The sequence below is a fragment of the Malaclemys terrapin genome, chromosome 9 (genome assembly GCF_027887155.1).
Source record: "Malaclemys terrapin pileata isolate rMalTer1 chromosome 9, rMalTer1.hap1, whole genome shotgun sequence".
NCBI lineage: Eukaryota > Metazoa > Chordata > Testudines > Emydidae > Malaclemys > Malaclemys terrapin.
The window spans coordinates 78191145-78210895 of NC_071513.1; the positions used below are offsets into that span (position 1 = coordinate 78191145).

Here is a 19751-nt window from a genome sequence, read left to right on the forward strand (position 1 = left end):
ACTGTTTCTTTAAGTAACTTTTGTTTCCCTCTAAGGTCTATTCCTTGGGGAGCTTAAGATTCAAATGAGTGTCTAGAAGAATCAGAAGGAACACCACACAAGGTTATAACAACAACATATCAAGCATGTGTATATCACTTTTTCATCTTCTAAAACACGGTTTAGAAATATTAACAAAGTAATCCACACAGCACCCTGCACACAACATGCCTCGCAGGTAGGCCCTGGACTGTGTAGGGTGACCAGATGTCCCGATTTTATAGGGACAGTCCTGATTTTGGGGTCTTTTTCTTGTGTAGGCTCCTATTATCCCCAACCCCTGTCCCAATTTTTCACACTTGCTGTCTGGTCACCCTAGGACTGTGAGACCTTCCAAAGTTTACTATGTTCTGAGGGGCAATGAAGTATTATTAGAACTAACATATTTTGTGTACTTTATGTTATTGTCTTACAGCACTCTTGTGAAGTAAGTAGGTATCACTGTTCAAGAACTGGGTTCTATTCCTGGCCCACTTCTGTGTCTGTTTTCCCCCCACTCCCTTTGTCTCTTCTGTCTATTTAGATTGTATGCTTTTGGGGGCTAGGGCTGTTTCTTACTATATGCATGTTTGGGGTTTCTAAGTGCTAAGTAATATCAATTATGAAGAATAACTTGAGCAATGGGCAAAGCAAGGCACAGAGAAGATAAGGATGGTCTTGTGGGTAAGGCACTAGAGTGGAACTTAAGAAACCCCTGGGTTCACGTCTTGGCCCTGGGACACAGATTTCCTGTGTGATGTTGGGTATGTCACTGATCTTCTTTTTGCTTCAGTTCCTCCTCTGCAAAGTGAGTCTAATAATGCTCCTCAGGGTTTGTGAGGCTAAATGTATTCATGTCTATGATGGGGCCCATAGAAGTTTCTAGATAGAAAGGCTGTGTATTACCTATGGCTGCAGAGAAAGCCAGGATTACAGCTCAGCACACATTGGTCCCTGTGCAATGGCTTTATACAATATCTGTAAACAAAATTATTTGAAGGGGGGAAATAGCAAATGTGTGGGCAGGGAACTGAAAACAGCAAACCTTCACTCAAAACACAGCTTGTTTGCAGTCCTGTCCCTGTAAATGAGGGATCTCCTCTAATAGCTTGCGTAACTCTTCTACCAGGTGGAGCCAGCAGCAACCAGGGCCGGGTTCAAAAGCTCGGGGTCCTTTTCCATTGATACAACAGAGAACCAGCTCGAGCCTCCACCCAGTAACCTGGGAAACTTACACACCACCCCAGGCACCTCTGAGAGGTAATACTTCCCCACTTACAAGCACAGAATCTGAGTGTAGAAAAGAAACTTTTAATTAAAGGGGGGAAGTAACTTGGCGTTAATTTGGGAAACACTGCAAACAGAGTTCATAAACATAAACCACAAGTAAAAGACCCACCCTCAAATAGGTTGGACAGTGTCCTTTTCCCATCAGGTTCTTAAGTCCAGCAACCCAAAAGTCCCTTTCACGTGCCCAACCCTTTTCTGCACCCCACTGACAGTTGCTGTCCTTGGTCAGTGCAGACCCAGAGTTCAGAGGTGTATCTGCAGAGTTCACCTCACTCCCTGGGTGGGGGGTAAAGAGGTACCTTACTCATTCCACTGCTCAGGCACTCACTCGCCACCCCTCTCTGCCAGCCGCCCTGTTGGCCGCTTATCACACCTCTCTGCTGCACCAGCCACTCATTCACCAGCTGACTGTAAGTCACCTTCTGCTGCCACCTGCCTCTCTGCTGTGACTGCTGCACATCAGTCTCTTAAAAAACAACAAGGAGTCTGGTGGCACCTTAAAGACTAACAGATTTATTTGTGTATAAGCACAAATAAATAAATCTGTTAGTCTTTAAGGTGCCACCAGACTCCTTGTTGTTTTTGTAGATACAGACTAACACGGCTACCCCCGATACTTGACATCAGTCTCTTAAAAAGAAGAACAGGAGTATATATATATATGCATCCGAAGAAGTGGGCTGTAGTCCACGAAAGCTTATGCTCTAATAAATTTGTTAGTCTCTAAGGTGCCACAAGTACTCCTGTTCTTTTTGCGGATACAGACTAACACGGCTGCTACTCTGAAACCTATCAGTCTCTTAGTAATTTCCAGCCCCTTGCAGGCTGGGCAGAAACACTGCCTTATCTCAAGTGATTTCAGCTCTCAGTGATTTTTAGCTCTTAGCAGGCAGGGCAGAAACACAGTCCTACCACACCTGATTTCAGCTCTGATTGGGTATTTAACATAACAAAGAGGCTCCTAAAGAATCCTATTTAGCTCTATTTTTTTAACAGTGGGGAGGAACAGGTTAAACCAGTCTAGGGAGAACCCTTGATGAGATTATGCAGTCTCCCCAGCCCTCTTACTTTCACAGGGCTCTGACATTTGAGCCCGTGGCTTAATGAGGTTCTTTGAACTGAGGGTGGCCCCCTCATTTGGGACAGGTTAAGCACCTGATGCTTTCCTGTATACCTACAATAATTATAACATTGATAACCATATTTCACTACCCCTGCATTCAGTACTAAGGTGATTTGTACCCAAGACCAGCCAAAGTTGATCACTTTGACACCGCAGTATTTGTTGAATATGTAAGCAGAGCAGGAGCAAACTGTATTTACATAAAGACATCCAAAGTCTCTCCCCTGCCCAGCTAGCTGTTAGGGAAGCATTCATTCTGACCCCGCTTACACTTGCAATGCACTAAAAATTTCTCATGTACAGAACAATAGAACATTTCCCAACCGGTGGTTAATTGTATTGGGAAGTATAATTGGGATCATTAAGGATTATAGAATTATGGAATTGGAGATTATCCAGTCCACCTTTGAGCTAATACAGGATATTCTCTGCAGAATGTTTTCTAGGGTTTTGTCTAATCTAATTTAAAATGACATAAACAATGAGTAAGACTACATTTTAGCCATGGGTATTTTTAGTAAAAGTCACGGACAGGTCACGGGCAATAAACAAAAATTCACAGCCCATGACCTGTCCATGACTTTTACTAAAAATACCCATGAATAAAACTTGGGGGAGGGCTGCCCGGGGGCCCTGCAGGTGCTGGGGGAGGGTGGCCCGGGTGCCGCAGGGGGCAGACGACGGCACACAGCCTGGGACCAGGGGTGAAAGTAAGGCGGTACAGGCTGGTACAGCGTACCGGTAAAACGTGGCTGCTGGTACAGCTGATGTTAAAGCGCTGCCGCGGCAAAGGACCCTGCTTAAAGTGCTGCCATAGCAGAGCTTTAATGTCATTGCCCCTTTTCCCCCCCCCCAGGTTGCCAATGGGGGAGGGGGGGCAAAAGGAGCAGCTGCCCCGGGGCCAGAGATTTAAAAGCCCCCGGCCCTTTAAATTGCTGCTGGAGCCCCAGGTGGAGCAGGCCAGGCAGCACGGATGGGCTGGCTGGGGGATGCTGACCACCAGCCCCACCCCCTTCTGCCCCAGGCCCCGCCCTTCCCGGGGGGGCGGAGTCATCCACATACCAGTTAGAGTTCAATTTTACTTTCACCCCTGCCCAGGACCCCCGCCGGTGCTGGGAGGGCCCCAGGCAGCGGTGTGTAGACCAAGAGCCCCACTGGTGCTGGGGGAGCACCGGACGCGGTGTGCGGCTCGGGATCCCCACTGGGGTTGGGGGGAGGTTGGCGGGGCCAGCAGCCTACCTCTCTGGCTCCAGGCCTCCCCGCCCCCCGTACTCCCGCAGCAGCAGCAGAGTTTGGGTGTGGGAGAGGGCAGGATGTCGGGGCAGGGGACAGGGTGAGATGGGCTCTGGGCAGCGCTTACCTGGGGGGCTCCCTGGAAGCAGTGACATCCCCCTCGCTCAGCTGCTAGGCGGAGGCATGACCAGGCACCTCTGTGCACTGCCCCCACCCAGGGCACTGCCCTCATCTAGGGCACCACCCCTGCCCAGGGCACCGCCGCTGCAGCTCCCATTGGCCGGACTGCTGCAGAGCTGCCTGGCCATGCCTCCACTCAGAGCGCTCCTCACCCCACCCTGTGCCCCAACCCCCTACCCCCTCCAAAATCAGGGCCGTCTTTAAGCCGATTCAGGCAATTCCCCAGAATGGGGCCCCGCGCCTAAGAGGGCCCCACAACGTCCGGGGCTGCCGACGGAGCGGGGGGGGAAAAAAAAAAAGCCGTGTCCTGCTTCTCCCCCCTCCCTCCAGCGCTTGCACTGCCATACAGCTGATCAGCACAAGCCTGGGCGGGAGGGGTGAGGAGGAGGAATGCGGTGTGCTTGGGGAAGAGGCGGGGCCAGAGCGGGGATTTGGGGAGGAATCCAATGGGGCAGTGAGGGGGCAGGACTGGGGGCGGGGCCAGGGCAGGGATTTGGGAGGGATCCGAGGGGGCAGAGTCGGGGCAGGGCCGGGGCGGGCGGGTGTGAGACAATTCATGTCCCGACGTGGGGCCCCACACCTGCTAAAGCAGGCCCTGTCCAACACCCAAACTGTGCTGGGGCCTGGTGGCTCAAGAGTGCCCTAGCAGTGGCCAGTGTGCTTGGTGCAGGGGCTGCCTGAGCTGCCCCTGAGGCAGGTGCACTGGCCACTGCAAAAATCACCGAGGTCACAGAAAGTCATGGAATCCGTGACTTCCGATACAAACTCACAGCTTTAACAATGAGACATGCACTCACTTCCTTGGAAGTCTATATCAGAGCCTTTTAGCTCTGGGCTGTCTGGAAGCTTTAATAAATATGCAGCATACATTTTCCCTGTTAGTTCAGTCCTATTTTGCTACCATCGAGAATACTGCTCCATCCTTAATCTGTTGAACTAAGTCCTCAGACACCCTGTGGCAACTCTGCCTTGTTTGCTGCCTATTACTTATCAGACAGAGGTTTCAGAGGGCTCCCTCTGGTGGATATTAAAATTCAACTTTTGATGCTTTTGATGCTTTTTAATATTATTATAATAACTATGTTATTTAGTTGTATTATTTTGCTGTGTGAGATTTTGGGTCACATTCTGCTCTGTTATACTGATATAAGCCTGGAGGAAAATAAGTGATGCAATTCTGCACTTACAACAGTGTAACTGAGGGCAGAATTTGGCCCAATACTGCATGCAACTTGAAGAGGTGTAATAAAATGTGGTGCTGCAAAATCCTTTTTGATATTCACTAAATGTTTGTTTCGCTGTGAAAAGTGTATAAAGCAAAAGACAGACTTTTCGCCCAACCTTACCTGGCATTACTATAGACACCTGTGCATTCCAGAGTATTAGGGACACCACAATAATTGCCTTGTTTTTTGGGGGTGAGACTGGGGACCTTGTCCATTTCTGAGGAGTTATTGAATTAATTCATAAGAGCCAATGAAGAGGCTGAGGCCACAAAAAGGGAAGTTGTACTGAATAAAAAACAATTAAACTTCAGGAGGTTGGGCTGTGAGGATACTTTGGGATATATTTTCCCTTTGCTCCCTAAAGCAAACAAATGTATGAGCTGCTTAGGCCCCAGTCAAACTTTGCTCTTTGGGGTCCTCTTTAAAGCTGATTCTGTTCTCTGGTTGGTTTATGCACCATTCAAAGTAGCAGTAGCGAAATCACTAGGAGAGCACAGAAGGAAGATGTTCAGTACTAGTTTTGTGATTAGACCATTCTCTCCACCTTTCCTCTGAGCCTTCTTTCCCCCGATTCTTCCTCCTATCTCCAGGATCCTCTGTGTTTCTTACAGATCTCTGAGGATCCCTCATTTACCCCCTGTCTTAATCCCAGATTCCCTACACTGTCTTGGGGCCTGCTGTTGCTCCTATTGAAGTCAATAGCAAACCTCCCTTTGCAGATCTTGGCAGCTTAACAAGACTGGATGGGATGGGATGTCCTTCATCGAGGCTGCTCCATAGTGATCCAAGGGGACATTGTTGATTAAAGCAAGGCATGTCTCATCTACAAGCCACATTTTTATTCAGAGCCCAATGGTTAGTTGAAAACCTGACAGCATCTGCTTTTTTTTTTTTAAATTGAAGCCTACAGTAAAAAGTGGCCATCTGTGTTTGTAATCCAATTTGCTGCTGTTTCCAGCTATATTCTGTTCCAGTTAGACTAAGCCTCTCTGAAAATGAGATTTCATGCACAGAACTTAGTCTGCACAAGTAACAGTAAATGATGCAATTCAGATGCCTTGTTACTCAAATTAAGTTCTGCAGATACCATATTAAATTGGCTTGTTCCTTAGCATGTTGTGATGCTAGAACACACAGTAGCTGTTTTATATGTAGTATTAGGCAAAACTGGTAAACTCCAAGGTCAGTTTCTCAACCATGTTGATCAATGTTGCAAGAGCCTCCGTTCTGTTCCTGTAAACCTCTGGGAGCAGATGCTGTTACCAAAAGTCTTTGATTACTCATGGGGTGAGTGACTTCTCTGCTAACTGAATCAAACTTTATTTAAAGTAATTATTTTCCTAGGGTTTGTTTGCTACACTTGCTGTACATGCTGTTGTGCATCAGCCATTAAGAAAGGATTTCAATTGGATTTTTCATTCTGATGTGGTCTCAGGGACCTAGCACTAATGCTGCGTACTACCACTACAGAGATCGGGGCTGAGCTCCAGTCAAACTTTTCTCCCTTTGCGCACTAATTCTAAAGCTGATTCTGACCTCTCCTCTGTGTCCTGTGTGGATAGATAATGCAAGGAGAAACAGCCATCTGAGCCCAAGGTAAAAAAGTACAATTCCAATAGCATATTATATTCTGTGCTATTCCTGCCCCTTCTCCCAGCTCCCCACCCTTCATCCTTAGCCTAAGGTTAGAACTCGGTTTTCCCTCAACTTAACTCCACTACTCCTCCCTCAAATAATTCTGTTTCACCACGAAAATATCAGCCCAGACCAGCAGCTAGAGAATATCTTATCCCATACAGGGAGGACAAAAATGCCACAGCTACAGGAGACACAAACACATAAGAGCTGCCATAGTAGGTCACACCAGTCCATCATGCCCAGTAGCCTGTATCAGATAGTGGCCAGTACTTGTACTCTACCAACTTCTTTCCTATCCTTTATGCTAGGATATAGAGTTCACCTTTAATAAATTCATCCCTAGAGGATGTCTCCACCCTCCACACCTGTCGGCTTTTCTCTAGTCCTTAGTTTAAAAAATCCTCTACAACCAGCAGTGTGGTTCCATTTTGGTTACGGTTGAGCCCATCTCTTCGGTAGAGGCTACTTCTTCCCCCAAAGGCTCCCCAATTCCTAATGAACCTAAATCTCTTCTCCCTACACCAGCGTCTCATCCATGCATTTAGATCCTGCAGTTCTAAAGGCTGAGGCAGTGACAGTTTAGCTTTAACAAATAGCATCTCTTGAGTTCATCCCATGGGAGTTGAACGAATGACATAGACCGTTAAAATGGATTAGGCACCTAGGCTCAGATCCTCAAACATATTTAGGGGCCTATCTGCCACTGAGGATCCAGGCTCTACAGCTGCGGGCAAACGTCTTCCTTGCATTGCTGTGGATCAGTGAGAGAGATCAGGGCTACATGTTTATCAATTTCTTTTCTGTCTCAAATGTGCATTCTCAGTGTGCAGATTTAGTTGGGAGGGATAGTGTGCTAAGCTGCACCTCAGAAATATGTGTTTAACTTCTGGATACCTTAATTTATAGTGATCATCTTCCTCGCTTGGAGTACTATTATATAATGTACATTTCTGTCTCTGTGGAAAGACTGTAGCAATGCAATGAATAATCCCCAGGATTATCCATGGATCTGAAATATCCTTTCCAAGAATGTCACACACACAAGTCAAATGACTTGTAACACCTTTGCTAGGTTCCAAAGTGAATAATGGTGGCCAGCATTTTTGGCTTGAATCTCTTACTTCTAAGAGGCAAGGTGCATACCAGCTTTTCAGCTGTGGAATGGCATCACCTTGTGCCAATTCATTACTAGCTTGGGGCACATCAATGTGACTTTTCCTTCCGAGATGATATTCATTATATGCTGTAAACCATATCTTGAAGGTCTGACAGATAGAGCATTTATTGCAACATCCCTGAAAGACCTTATTGTATTAAGTTTATGTATTATTGAGGGCCGGGATTGTGTATACAAGCTCTCTACAGGGGAAATGTGACAGATGTGAGACCTGGGAATTCAAAAGACTATATAGAATATGTGCCAGACACGTATGGGACCTTTGGGACAAGAAGTGTGAAATGGATTTCCTGGAAATCCCTAGGGAGGGGTTAATTCAAAGTCACCAGCTCCAATTATGCTAAAATTAAGCTGTTTGAAGCTATGCTCTGAGATGAGGGTTAGTGGCTGCTGAATACCTGTTACAGGGGCCAAGGTCAAAGTCCCAAGCTGTATAAAGAAATGGCTGACCTGCCCAGCCATTCTTCTGGTTCTGAGACAGATGCACTTGTTACTCCAGGAAAACCCAGTTGTGTGTTTTGAAGGAGTAAAACCTACCAGAGCCCTAGTTTGGAGTTGGGGTGACTTCCAGTAAGGTTTCTAGCTTTATTGTTTTAGTATGTCCTTTGTTATGCTTGTACCTTAAGAATAAATATGCTTGCTTACAAGGAGCTGTGAGGTAATTTATAACTGCCACCATTAGACTGGTCAGAGCCTGCAGAGAGACAGAAAAATGCAAGTGTTGGCCTTTTTAGGCAGTCTGGCTTGCTGGGGATATCTCAGTGTTGTTCATGGAGCTATGGAGCCTTAAATCCCTGGACAGAATGGAAAGAGATGCTGGTCTCTGCCCAAGCGAGATTATAGCTGGGACCAGAATCCTAAAGCAGGTGCCCTTGGTAGACCACAGAGGGAGAATACAGGTGCATTTCCCTGAACTGTGACAGAGCTTCTCACACACGATGTTGGAAGAAAGGTGTCTCCATTTTGCTCACTATTTACATCTATGAGATCAGATGGTGCCAAATTATCACATAATGTTTGGAGTTTATTCATGCTGCATGATGATCTTCTCTTCTGAGAGAATCACAGGACTGGTCTGAGGCAGACAGGATACATCAGCATGGTTATGTGTCACAGGGTTATTTATCTTTTTAAAATTATACTCGGATTCCTGCAGGGACTTGCTAATGCTCACCTGCAGTTCTTGGGTTGAGAAGTTTGCACCAGAACTTTTCCTAGTAAATAGGTTTGTTTGTACAAAAACATGTTGCAAGTCAGATCTTGGTTCTACACCTCCTTCCCCTAGCTGCATTCCAGGTTCTCCAGCATTTTTCCTCAGTCTCTCATTGTTACATTACCCCTAATGCAGCCCCACTGGTGGTAGCAATGGTGGAAGCTCTAGTGTAAACATCTTTCAGGCATTTTAACCATCATGTGTCTAAACTTGCTCAGATCAGGCTTAGACAACATGGTAGTTAAATGCTGGTGACCAATGGCAGCCTGTCTACACTTGTGCTCCATTAGTACTACCAGTGGTGGATTTATGACATTGCAGAAGAGAGGCAGAAAGAACCTATTTATCTACCAGCAATAATCAGAGAATGGAAGGGACTGGAAGTTGCATCTTCCTCCCAGCTGGAGAGGAAGGTAAGTGCTCTGATCTTTCCCAACAGTGAAGAGTCGAGGAAAGAAATGGAGAGATCGCAGAAAAACTAAGGCCTTATGTACATAGGAAAAAGTTTGACCACTATAGCTCTACCTTTATAACCCCATATGGACACTCTTCTTCTAGTATAAGAGTGACTTTTTGCAGATTAGGTTAAACCCCTTCCCAAGTGATACAAGCTTAACTACAACAAGCCATTGTTATGCTGAACTAAGAGTGGCCACAGAGGGTTATAATTAAAGCACTTTAAATAAACCCCTTAGCTTATACAAAAAAAAAAATTCCCATGTAGACATGATCAAGAGAAACAAAACAGCAAAAGAAGGCAGAGGGGTTGGGGAGAGATGGGGGTGGGCGGAGGAAAGGCTAAAAGGCAGCAAAGCTCTAGGAGCAATAGAACTCTGGACCGGAAAGAAAACACTGACAGTGGGTGGGTGTATATATTCTATTTTATTGTCAAATAGAGAGGGACAGAAGTTTGAAACAATCCAAGTTACTACTTCCCTCCCAACTCCCCATTTTCCTTTCTTCAGACTCGTCTTTTTTTCCTACTGTTCTATCTCCACGTCTTTCCTGGGGATATAGGGCTCTTCAGAATGTGCCTACCCTTGTCTGTCCATTATTTGGCACCATCTGTATTTTTTGTTAGACTAGATGACTACCAAAAACATGGTCTTTGTGGTATTTGGTTTGACCCAATTAAAGCAGCCTTCCTTCTGTGAGTGACAGCTCCTACTGGGGGCTTCAAGGTCAGGATGGCAATGGAACTCTAATGGGAAAAGCAGATTCTGTATGAAAATCAAGAACTACCATGCCTGTAGTGAGAAACTGTACCCAGCAACACAATTAATCAATCAGTGACTTGCATTATGTTTAAATAAACCAATGAAATCCTTGTATGCAAGGTGTATGTTTATAATGACAAAAATCACAGTAGGCGAAATTCTGCTGTCAGGTGCAAACACATAATGACTATTGTGTTCTTTGGGAATCCTGCACATCTTTCCAAGAACAGAACCTGGCCCAATCTGTGAATTAATAGTGACAGTGCATAGTTTGGCATGAAGAAATGTAACATGAATAAACTGTTCTCTGTATAATTTACAGTATGTGCAATACAAAACAAGACATTCAAATACGTTTTACAGAATACCACAAAGATATAATTACAGTGATTTTAGCCCATTTTCAGGAGCAGATGTTCTAGCAAACGTATTTCTGTGGGGGGGAAAAAGAATATGTGTTAAATGAGGGAGAACAAAATCACAGAATCACATACTTTGTTATAAAGAAATTAAAGAGAGATATCCTATCTCCTAGAACTGAAAGGTCATCAATTCCAGCCCCCTGCCTTTACTAGCAGGACCAAGTACTAATTTTCCCCCCAGATCCCTCAGTGGCCCCCTCAAGGATTGAACTCACAACCCTGGGTTTAGGAGGCTAATGCTCAAACCACTGAGCTATCCCTTTTGTTAACACAATAGGTCATCATACAAAGTAAAGTTAATAGGCTGTATAACGTGTCTTCAGCTTGGATCTATTTCCATGCCCTCTAATCCTCAAAAATCCATTTATGACAGAGCGAGAAATATGTCTCAATGTCCCCAGTTAGATCATGGTGGGGAGGAGGAGTGAGAAAGAGACAACAGCTTCGAAGGTGCCATCATAATCTACCATGTCAATATTATCCATGATTAAAGCTGTGTGCAATAAACATGAAACATCTTCTCAAAAAAAAAAAAAACACATTTTAAATATCTGCATAAAGAATGGCTTTTGAAACATCTTTGAGCAGACATCATTATGGCTTTCTTTGCATTTTAAGGGCAATCAAGTTTTACCATCATTCTGTACATGATTTCTTTTGTTTTTGAGAACTTTGATCTTTTTCATTGTAAAAGTTGCCAGCTTTTTCCTTTCACAAAAGAATAAAAGCTATGGAGGACGGAGAGGCACAGTGAGGGAATAAAGACCTAGTGGATGCCAGGGACAGTGGGTGTTTCCAGGATAGTTGAGTGAACCTAGCGCAGCAGACTATAGACCTGCTTGTCTGGCATCCTCAGTTGGCCATATAGTGCTCCCACTGAAATCAGTTTGGCAATTTTGCAGATGTTTCAGTGAAAGGTCAAAAACAAACTAAGCCGCAAACCTATCATACAATTGTGTAATGTTGTAAAATGGGGGCAGGGTAGGAGATTAGGACAGAGAATTTTTTCCTTACCACAAGACTTAGTTCGTGCCTGAAGCATATACCTTATTCCCTGCATGGCTAAGGTGACCAATAATTTCAAAAGGTAGAAAAGGAGATTTCCTTCTCATGTGCATATCTAATTCCTTGCATGTAGCTGATCACTTGCCCAAAATCACTCCCCTTGTATTACAGTCAAATGCCCCAGGGTGTTTGTGAACAACGTGGCTCAAAGCTCACTTACTGAACCTGAGCTTCAGAAGAGGAGCCATGACAGAGAAATAATGGAACTGAATGTTCTCCTGGATTAGACCCTGATGTACTTTAGTTACTGGCTAATACATTAGGTTATATGCTTTTTATTATCTGGGAAGTGTGGTTGTAATCAAATGATCCCTTGAATAGATGCACTTACCTCTTCCCGATTACAGCAAACCCCACATATTCCTCCGAGAAAACCGTTGATTACTTGGATGGAACACAGAATTAATTCAATCCCCCCAAAGACCAGAAGAATGGAAAAGAGGGTCAAGTTCCATTCCACGATATTCCTTGGCTCCCGACACTCAGACCACCTGTCACGCTCAAGCAGATACCTGTTCATATCAATTAAAAATGTATTAGAAACTCATGATTCAGTGAAGCCTGTCACTCCCTGGTATTTAATGTATATCAAGAGAGCAGTTGCAATATGTGGACCTAATTCAGATACTACTAACCTTATAAGTGAGGATGAGGGAAGCAAAGGTTTGCTTCATGCAAAACTCCCTGACACTCTAGAATGCAGAGCAGTTATTAGGTATAGACTTTTGATAAACCTAGCCTTGATTTTGTTTTTAAGTATAAATAGAGGGCAGGCACAGGGTTGTAGGGGACAGAGGTAGCGTTAACACACCTTTTTATTCTCCCCAATTCCAGAGTCAGACGGAGTGACCTGGTCCTCAGCATAATTTAGAGCAGTCACAGGGCTGCTCTAAGTTATGCCTGGCCATGGCCATGCCCTGGCCCTTTTTCTCCTAGGAATGGCTGCTAGGATGGGGGCTAGGATGGAATTGATGTAGAACACAGCATGCTGGAGGTTGCCCTTTTGCAAGAGTATAGTGGGGCGGTTACCGCGCTCCTGCCCTGAGCTTAAAACAGCCCTGGGAGAGGGCTGTGGCAGGGGAAAAGCTCGGCTGATAGGGAAAGCAGCCACAGCTGCAGCCAGTGCAATCAGGGCCCAGCTGGCCCTTGTAAGAGGGCGGTGGGTCAGAAGGAAAGAGAGACACTTCCTAGAGGGAGAAGGACCTGGCTGCCTGAGAAGCTGACGAGGGTACCTAGGGTGGAGCAGTGCTGGGGAAGGGCAGAGGGAGCTGGGGAACTCCAGCCTAGCAAAGCTCCAGGCTGCAGGCCGAGTTAAGGGTCCACAAAAGAGTACTGCAGCCCATAGATAGCAGAGGCAGCTGGTCCAACCCCCCCTTGCCAACGATGAGTGGTTAACAGACTATCATCTGCCCCAGTGAGCGGGGGCTAAATGGAGACTGGCAGTAGCCACTGAGGTAAGGTAGGGATAGTGGGTTTGGGGCCCTTCTGGGAGGGGAGACCCAGAGTAAGGGGGTACTGCAGTGGGCAGAACCCCTGGACAAAGGGCACCAGGGTCCAGGAGAGACATGGGGGCCAGCGGCAGGCGTGACACCAGCCTACAGAGGGCGCTCCGGGCTGGAAGGAGCTAATTCCCTGGACAACCAGCAAGAGGCGCCGTGCCAGTGAGTCATTGTCCCGCCACAAAGGGACTTAAATGATGTGCAGCCTTTTGAATGAGCTGAGCACACTGAACACTTCTCAGATGGGGCTCAGAACCTTGCAGGATCTGGCCCTTATTTTAAGATAGTGATTGCATCCAAAGGGAACTTTGCTCTCCATTTGTCACTGTCTTACATGAGACACTCTACTTGGTATCTGCAAACGCCCTTGAACTGCTCTGACCACAGGATGAACTCACTGTGTCCTAAAAGTAAATGCCTGCAGCTCCTGCCCAACTATCTGATCAGGGTATTCAGCAAAAAATGACTCATCTTCTCCTTTCTGTGCCAGTGAAAGCTAAAGAAACCATCATGACAAAAATAGCCAGATGTGTTCAAATCAGATTCTCTGCTTCAGGGGGCCAGTGGAATGTAGGTGCTGCTTCCTGATTCTCAGGCCAGCCAGCTTTGCTCTGGCACCAGACATGCACTGCTCTGGAAACAGGCCTCAAGGGACAACCCACCAGTAAGGTATTGCTGGAGTACGTCGTGCTCTGACCATGCATGCACTCCACACCCTTACTATGCCCCTTACATGGGGGCTGACTTGGAAGTGATGTAGGACTCAGCTATGCCAACTCTATGTTTCATGGGGACTCACTCCACAAAAGGAGAATCCCAAACTAGGGAAATCCAGGGGCTTTTGGGCACCTTTGTGCAGACCAAATAGTTCTATTGTGCGAATATATATATGGTCACACTTTTTATATTGAGGGTACCTTCAGAAATAATTTATTTTACATGCACTGTGTGTAAAGTCCAGGGTTTAAGCTTGGGAACATACCTTGGTATCAACTGCAACAGCTGGATAAATTCTACCACATTGAGTTGGAAATGCTACCAAACCAAGATGTTCTAAACTAATTTAAAGATCTTTGATATGTGGCTTCTGCATCTTGCTTCTTAACTCTAATAACCCTACTATTAATCACCCTCCATGACACATGGTTTCTCAATATGCTTCAGAATCTTAAGCATTCAAAATCTATAGGATCATCAGGATAGTGTGTTTCTGGTCTTCCTTTTTAAAAACTGATTGTTAATAAAGTCCTAAAACTGTGTCGTCTGTCGTTGATTTCCACAGGATGGGGTAGGGGAAGGGGTGGGAGTCAGAATTTGGTTTGTGGATCTCCCACAGTTGCGTAGACAGGAGAGTTACATGGGTGATGCTCACAGCCCCTGGGAAGGAGGTTGTCATTCATGCTGAAACACTAGGGGTCTCTGATGATAAATGCAGCTCCTGAAAGAAGCACTATGATGACCACCTGCAGAATGCTAGGGAACGGTTGCTGGGCTGCTTGAGAAATATTTCCAGGCTATCGTGGCTAAAACGGGCCATATCCAGAGGCCTGTCACGCAGTGTTTCCTATGATAAGGAATGATGCTGCTTTGGCAGTCATTTTGTAAAGCTTGGGATAGTTGTGAACCCCAGTTTACATGGTCTTGAAAATTCTCTTTCAGCCTAAGGGTACTCATCAGCTTTGCTGGAGGGGGAATAATCCTTGAGCCAATTAGGTGGTGAGGCAGGGTGAGAGCTGGAGGGGAAGAGAGGGTGTGTGCTGCTTGGAAACAAACAGTTTATTGCAAACACAAATAACTTAGTGACCACACACTGGTCCTGATTTCACAGGTGCTGACGCCTCTTGAAACTTTAGTGGGAGTTACAGATGCTTTACACCCCTTATGATCTTGCTCCTCAGCTGTACAGAAGATGATTAGGCCCCCAAAATGAGAATACAGTAGATCCATTAGTTTCTACAAAGATCAACAGCCTTTCTCCCTCTTGACTAGTTTCGGGTCCAAAAGGCAGTCCTTATTCATGTGAGTAGTCCTATGGAAACAATGGGACTACTCATCTGAGTAAGGAGCAAATTAATGGGACAGTTTCTCCTCTCATTTTACACCAGTGCAAACCTGTGTCAGTGTAATTACCCTCCTATAAAACTCAGTAAGCAGTATCAGATCCATGGTGTTTATATACTGCAGTGCACAGCTTGCTGGTAAACAGACTACTCACCCTCCACTGGCGTTAGTGAAAGGATAGACCCAGTTCTGTTCTACAGCGGAGAGGCAGTAAGGGCCATGGGATAAACCTAAAGCTGAAATGATGAAACAGTAGCCGGACCCCAGGATTCCGATGAAGGCGGCCAGAACAGAGGACAGCATCTGCAGAGTAAACACACAAGTGATTCTCAGCATTCTGACCATTCCCTCTGAGGGCCCATCCAAAAATGATTAAGCAAAAAGCTCACTTACTGCACAGCTTTTCCCACAGTTCTCATGCCCGCAGCATCCACAGCAATTATCGTGTTCTAGTCCAATGAACACTGCAGCTGGGAGGAATATCTACATAAAAACAAATAATTGTGCCTGAGTGTTTGGTAAACTACCCTACAGGCAGGGCTGTCCCTAGGGGGTGCAGGGCCCGGGGCGGAAGTGATGGATTCGTCTCTTCTGGGACCAACCAAGCCAGCCAATTACATTGGCCTGCGGAGCCCCCCAAAGCGCGGGGCCCGGAGTGAGGGGACCCAGGGTGGAAGTGACGGATTCATCTCTTCCGGGACCAACCGCACCAGCCAATCGCACCAACCCGCGGAGCCCCCCAAAGTGCGGGGCCCAGAGCGGACGTCTACAGGCCGTGCATATCAAATTCTGTCCTCACTTTGTTTTTATTTAGATTTATAATTTCACTATTTAAAAATTCTGCATAGCCGATTCAGTCTTACCCCCATTCTGCTCAAGCAGAGTTCTCCCCTTGGCTTCAAAAGGGGCAAGACTAGGCTTAGGGATAGACTGTGATTATTCTTCCCTGTCAATCCAACACAGTTTTTGACACACTGTGGGTCAAATCCTGCAGTCCTCTCTCAGCGAAAGTGCTCAACAAAGTAGATGGGAGTTTTCACTCAGAGAAGGGCGGATTATGGTTTTGTGGGGTCCTGGACCAGAGTAAATGGGGGCCCCTCTGAACCCCTTCCACCTGCAGTCCCTCCCGCACCCAAGCTCCTGCTGGGGAAATGGGGTCAGGGCTTGAACCACCCCATCCCCTTGCCTAGCACTCCTGCCCGTGAGCAGGGTTGGGGCATGAGGGCTTGCCCCGCTCCACAGGAGCGCCAGGCAGGCTGAGCGGAGCAAGCCCCCGTACCCTGACCCCGCTCCCCAGCTGGAGCACTGGGCAGGTGGAGCAAGCCCCGCATCCCGACCCTGCTCCCCAGCTGGAGCACCGGGCAGGCGGGCAGAGCGGGTCGGGGTGTGGGGACACCCATTTTTCTGGGGCCTCCCAATTGGCCAGGGCCCCTGGGTATGGGCCCGTTGGCCCAATGGCTAATCCACCACTGACCACACTACTACACTATTTTGATGACGTCCATCATTTCAACTATAATGAGGTATGATGACACTAGTTACTGAAAAGTAGTTGCAAGTGTTTTGTTTATACAGGATATCTAATATGAATGGAGTAAAAAAGCAAGAAGTTTCTATTATTGGTAGAACTGGGCAAAATATTCCATGTAGAAAATATTTTTCCTTTGTTTTCAAGTTCACAAAACTGCCATAGAATTGCAGAATTTGTGTGAAAACTTCTGATGAATTGACACCTCTCAGATTTTGCACTCTGAATCAGTTAAAATAAAAAATTCACACTTGCAAATTTTCAACCTGCGGTGAAAAGGGAGTGAGCAGCATGACCTAGTGGATTAAACACAGAAACTGCTGAGGCCTCAGCCAATGGCTGGCCTTAGTCATACTTTGTACTCATAGCACTTGATAAACACTATCCAGTGGTTGCTCACACAGTCCTTAAGAAGGAGGTAAATATCTTCTGTGAGCACTACACACATACTTTAAAACATATGGAAAAGTAAAAAAAAAAAAAAAAATTCTTCAATTGAAAACCACAACCAGGCACCTGCTGGCTCTTAAATGACATACTAGTGCCCAAATCCTCCAAAGACTTATTTAGGTTCATAACACTATGCACTGAGCAGGCCCATTAAAGTCAAGCTGGAAATAGTCACATAGTTAAGTAAGTCTTTTAATGTAAGCTTCAAGGTCCCCATCTTGCAATCGGGATTTGCACTGATGCAGGGTTCCGCTCACATACAGCTCCTTTCAGAATCGGGGCCTAAATTAACCATCTGCTGCCCTGTAGTGAAAGTTTCAGTACTTCAGAAACAGCAGTATATCCTCCTTGCCTATTTCTCTAACACACTTGGTAAGGCAACTCCCATCTTTTCATGTGCTGTATATTTATACCTCCCTATTATATTTTCCACTCCATGCATCTGATGAAGTGGGTTATAGCCCACAATAGCTTATGCCCAAATAAATATGTTAGTCTCTAAGGTGCCACAAGGACTCCTCATTGTTTTTTCTAACACACTGGTGTGACGATAAACAACTGTTGAATTTCCCTGAATAAACACCTAGGACATGGCAGCAGCCAATGCCTTCCAGAAATCTTAGGCACATTTGAAGAAATAGTTACTATTTTTAATCAAATATAATCATTTTAAAAAGGAAAATAGATTAACAGTAAACTACTTTTATAAAATACAATACAAACCCAGGGCCCAAACCTGCCAACATTTACACATGTACGTAACTTTACTCACATGAGTTGTCCCACTGAAGAAGCAGGACCTTATTTTGCATTTCTTTGTCATACAAACTGGGAATGCTCCCGAGATTTAAATCATGCAAGATGGCAGATGAATAGTATGATTAATAGTAATAATTTATATGGCATCACATATATGCTATAAAGTTACAGAGGTGTAAAGACTTGACAAAAAAGCAGTCAGACAAAAATCCTACAACTGACAGAGAAATATGAATCTTTAATCTTAATGTTCCTAGTAAGAAAACAAAATAAAACACGCTAGCTTTAGTTACTTACCAAAATCCCTCCTCCTATAATTCCATGAAGGCACGTCACATACTTGCTAAGCTGATGTTCTGAAGCGAATCTTGTTTCACCATTGGGAAAGTAAAGCAAGATGTTAGCCACAATGCAGAGGAAGGCAAGAATGAGCAACTTGTACCCAATGCACCTAGCACACTTTCCAAAACACATGTCTGAAATTCTATAGATCTTTCTTTAGTAGCTCAGCACTACCACAGACCAGCCTGTATGGTACCCATCCAAGTGAAAAAGTAAGAACAGGTTATAGTCACACCTTCTTAAATACCCTGGGTTACTTAGTTACCTGGATGATGATTACATGTCTACATGAGTGTCAGGCCCGGTTGCAGAATGCAGGAGCAAGATGAGAGGAACGTCACCGCCCATTTTAAATGAAACATTTCACAACAAACGAAACCCAAGGCAGGGAAACAGTATTTTCCCACAGTGCTGCTTTTGGCTTTAATACACAGTTTGGAATGAATTACAGTGGACATGATTAGGCATGAAGAACAACTTTATGCCATAATGAAAGCTCTTTTGGGAATCAGAAAAGGGTCAATAAAAATGAAAAGAAAATGAAAACCCGTTTCAAATTCTAGGTTTATGGCCTGATTCAAAACCCACTGCAGTTAGTGGAAAGACTCCAAGTGACTTCAGTGGGCTTTGTATCAGATTCTTAGTGAACATGTAAGAATAACTGAGCCTGCTGGTATTTAAGAATGTGTAAAACACAATCCCATGTTTTCATCAATGAATAAGAACTCATATGGCCTTGGGATGAAGCTGAAAGATGTCTTAAAAAAAAAGGCAGACATGCTCCTAAAATGTCCTTTTGTATTAATTGTCATTATAGTCTAAATTCAGGTTTAATTCAGATTTGTTAGCGGCCATTTTTGTCACATCTATACAATGCAAATCTCAGTAGAAAATAGTAACTTATTACAAAAAATATTATTGGAATGAAAATGTTTGGAGTTCTGACTGCAAGAAATAATCTTAGGAATAGATAATATAGAAATAGCACATGCTAAAACACACTAGCTTGTAAAAAAAAATTGCTCCTGACAGCGAAATATACTACAGTAAGGACATGAAAATTAGTCTTCCTTTAAGTAGTACATGGCATGTAGAGGAAAAGGACCACTAAACTTAAAATTTTCAGACAAAGCAAAGAACTTGAAAGTGCTTTTGTCTCTTAGGCTACACAAGAGAATACCCTCAAACTCTGCAGAACAGGAGCAGAGAGAGAGACAGACAAATGGTCAATTTAAGATTAAACAGGACTGACATGAATTACATTTTTGGAGACTTCAGTGTGAACTATTAGACCCTCTGTGTCAGTGGAG

The 19751-nt window shown here is 45.0% G+C and overlaps 1 protein-coding gene across 1 annotated transcript; it reads right to left on the reverse strand.

The window, feature by feature from the left end:
• Positions 1 to 10613: 10613 nt before the first annotated feature.
• Positions 10614 to 18753, reverse strand: TM4SF1 (transmembrane 4 L six family member 1). The gene is made up of 5 exons (XM_054040148.1): positions 18397 to 18753; positions 15756 to 15845; positions 15517 to 15665; positions 12134 to 12314; positions 10614 to 10748 (listed from the first exon to the last, which is right to left on the reverse strand). Exons 1-5 carry the CDS (start codon positions 18571 to 18573, stop codon positions 10734 to 10736), a joined length of 612 nt encoding a protein of 203 aa, XP_053896123.1. The 5' UTR covers positions 18574 to 18753; the 3' UTR covers positions 10614 to 10733.
• Positions 18754 to 19751: the final 998 nt, after the last annotated feature.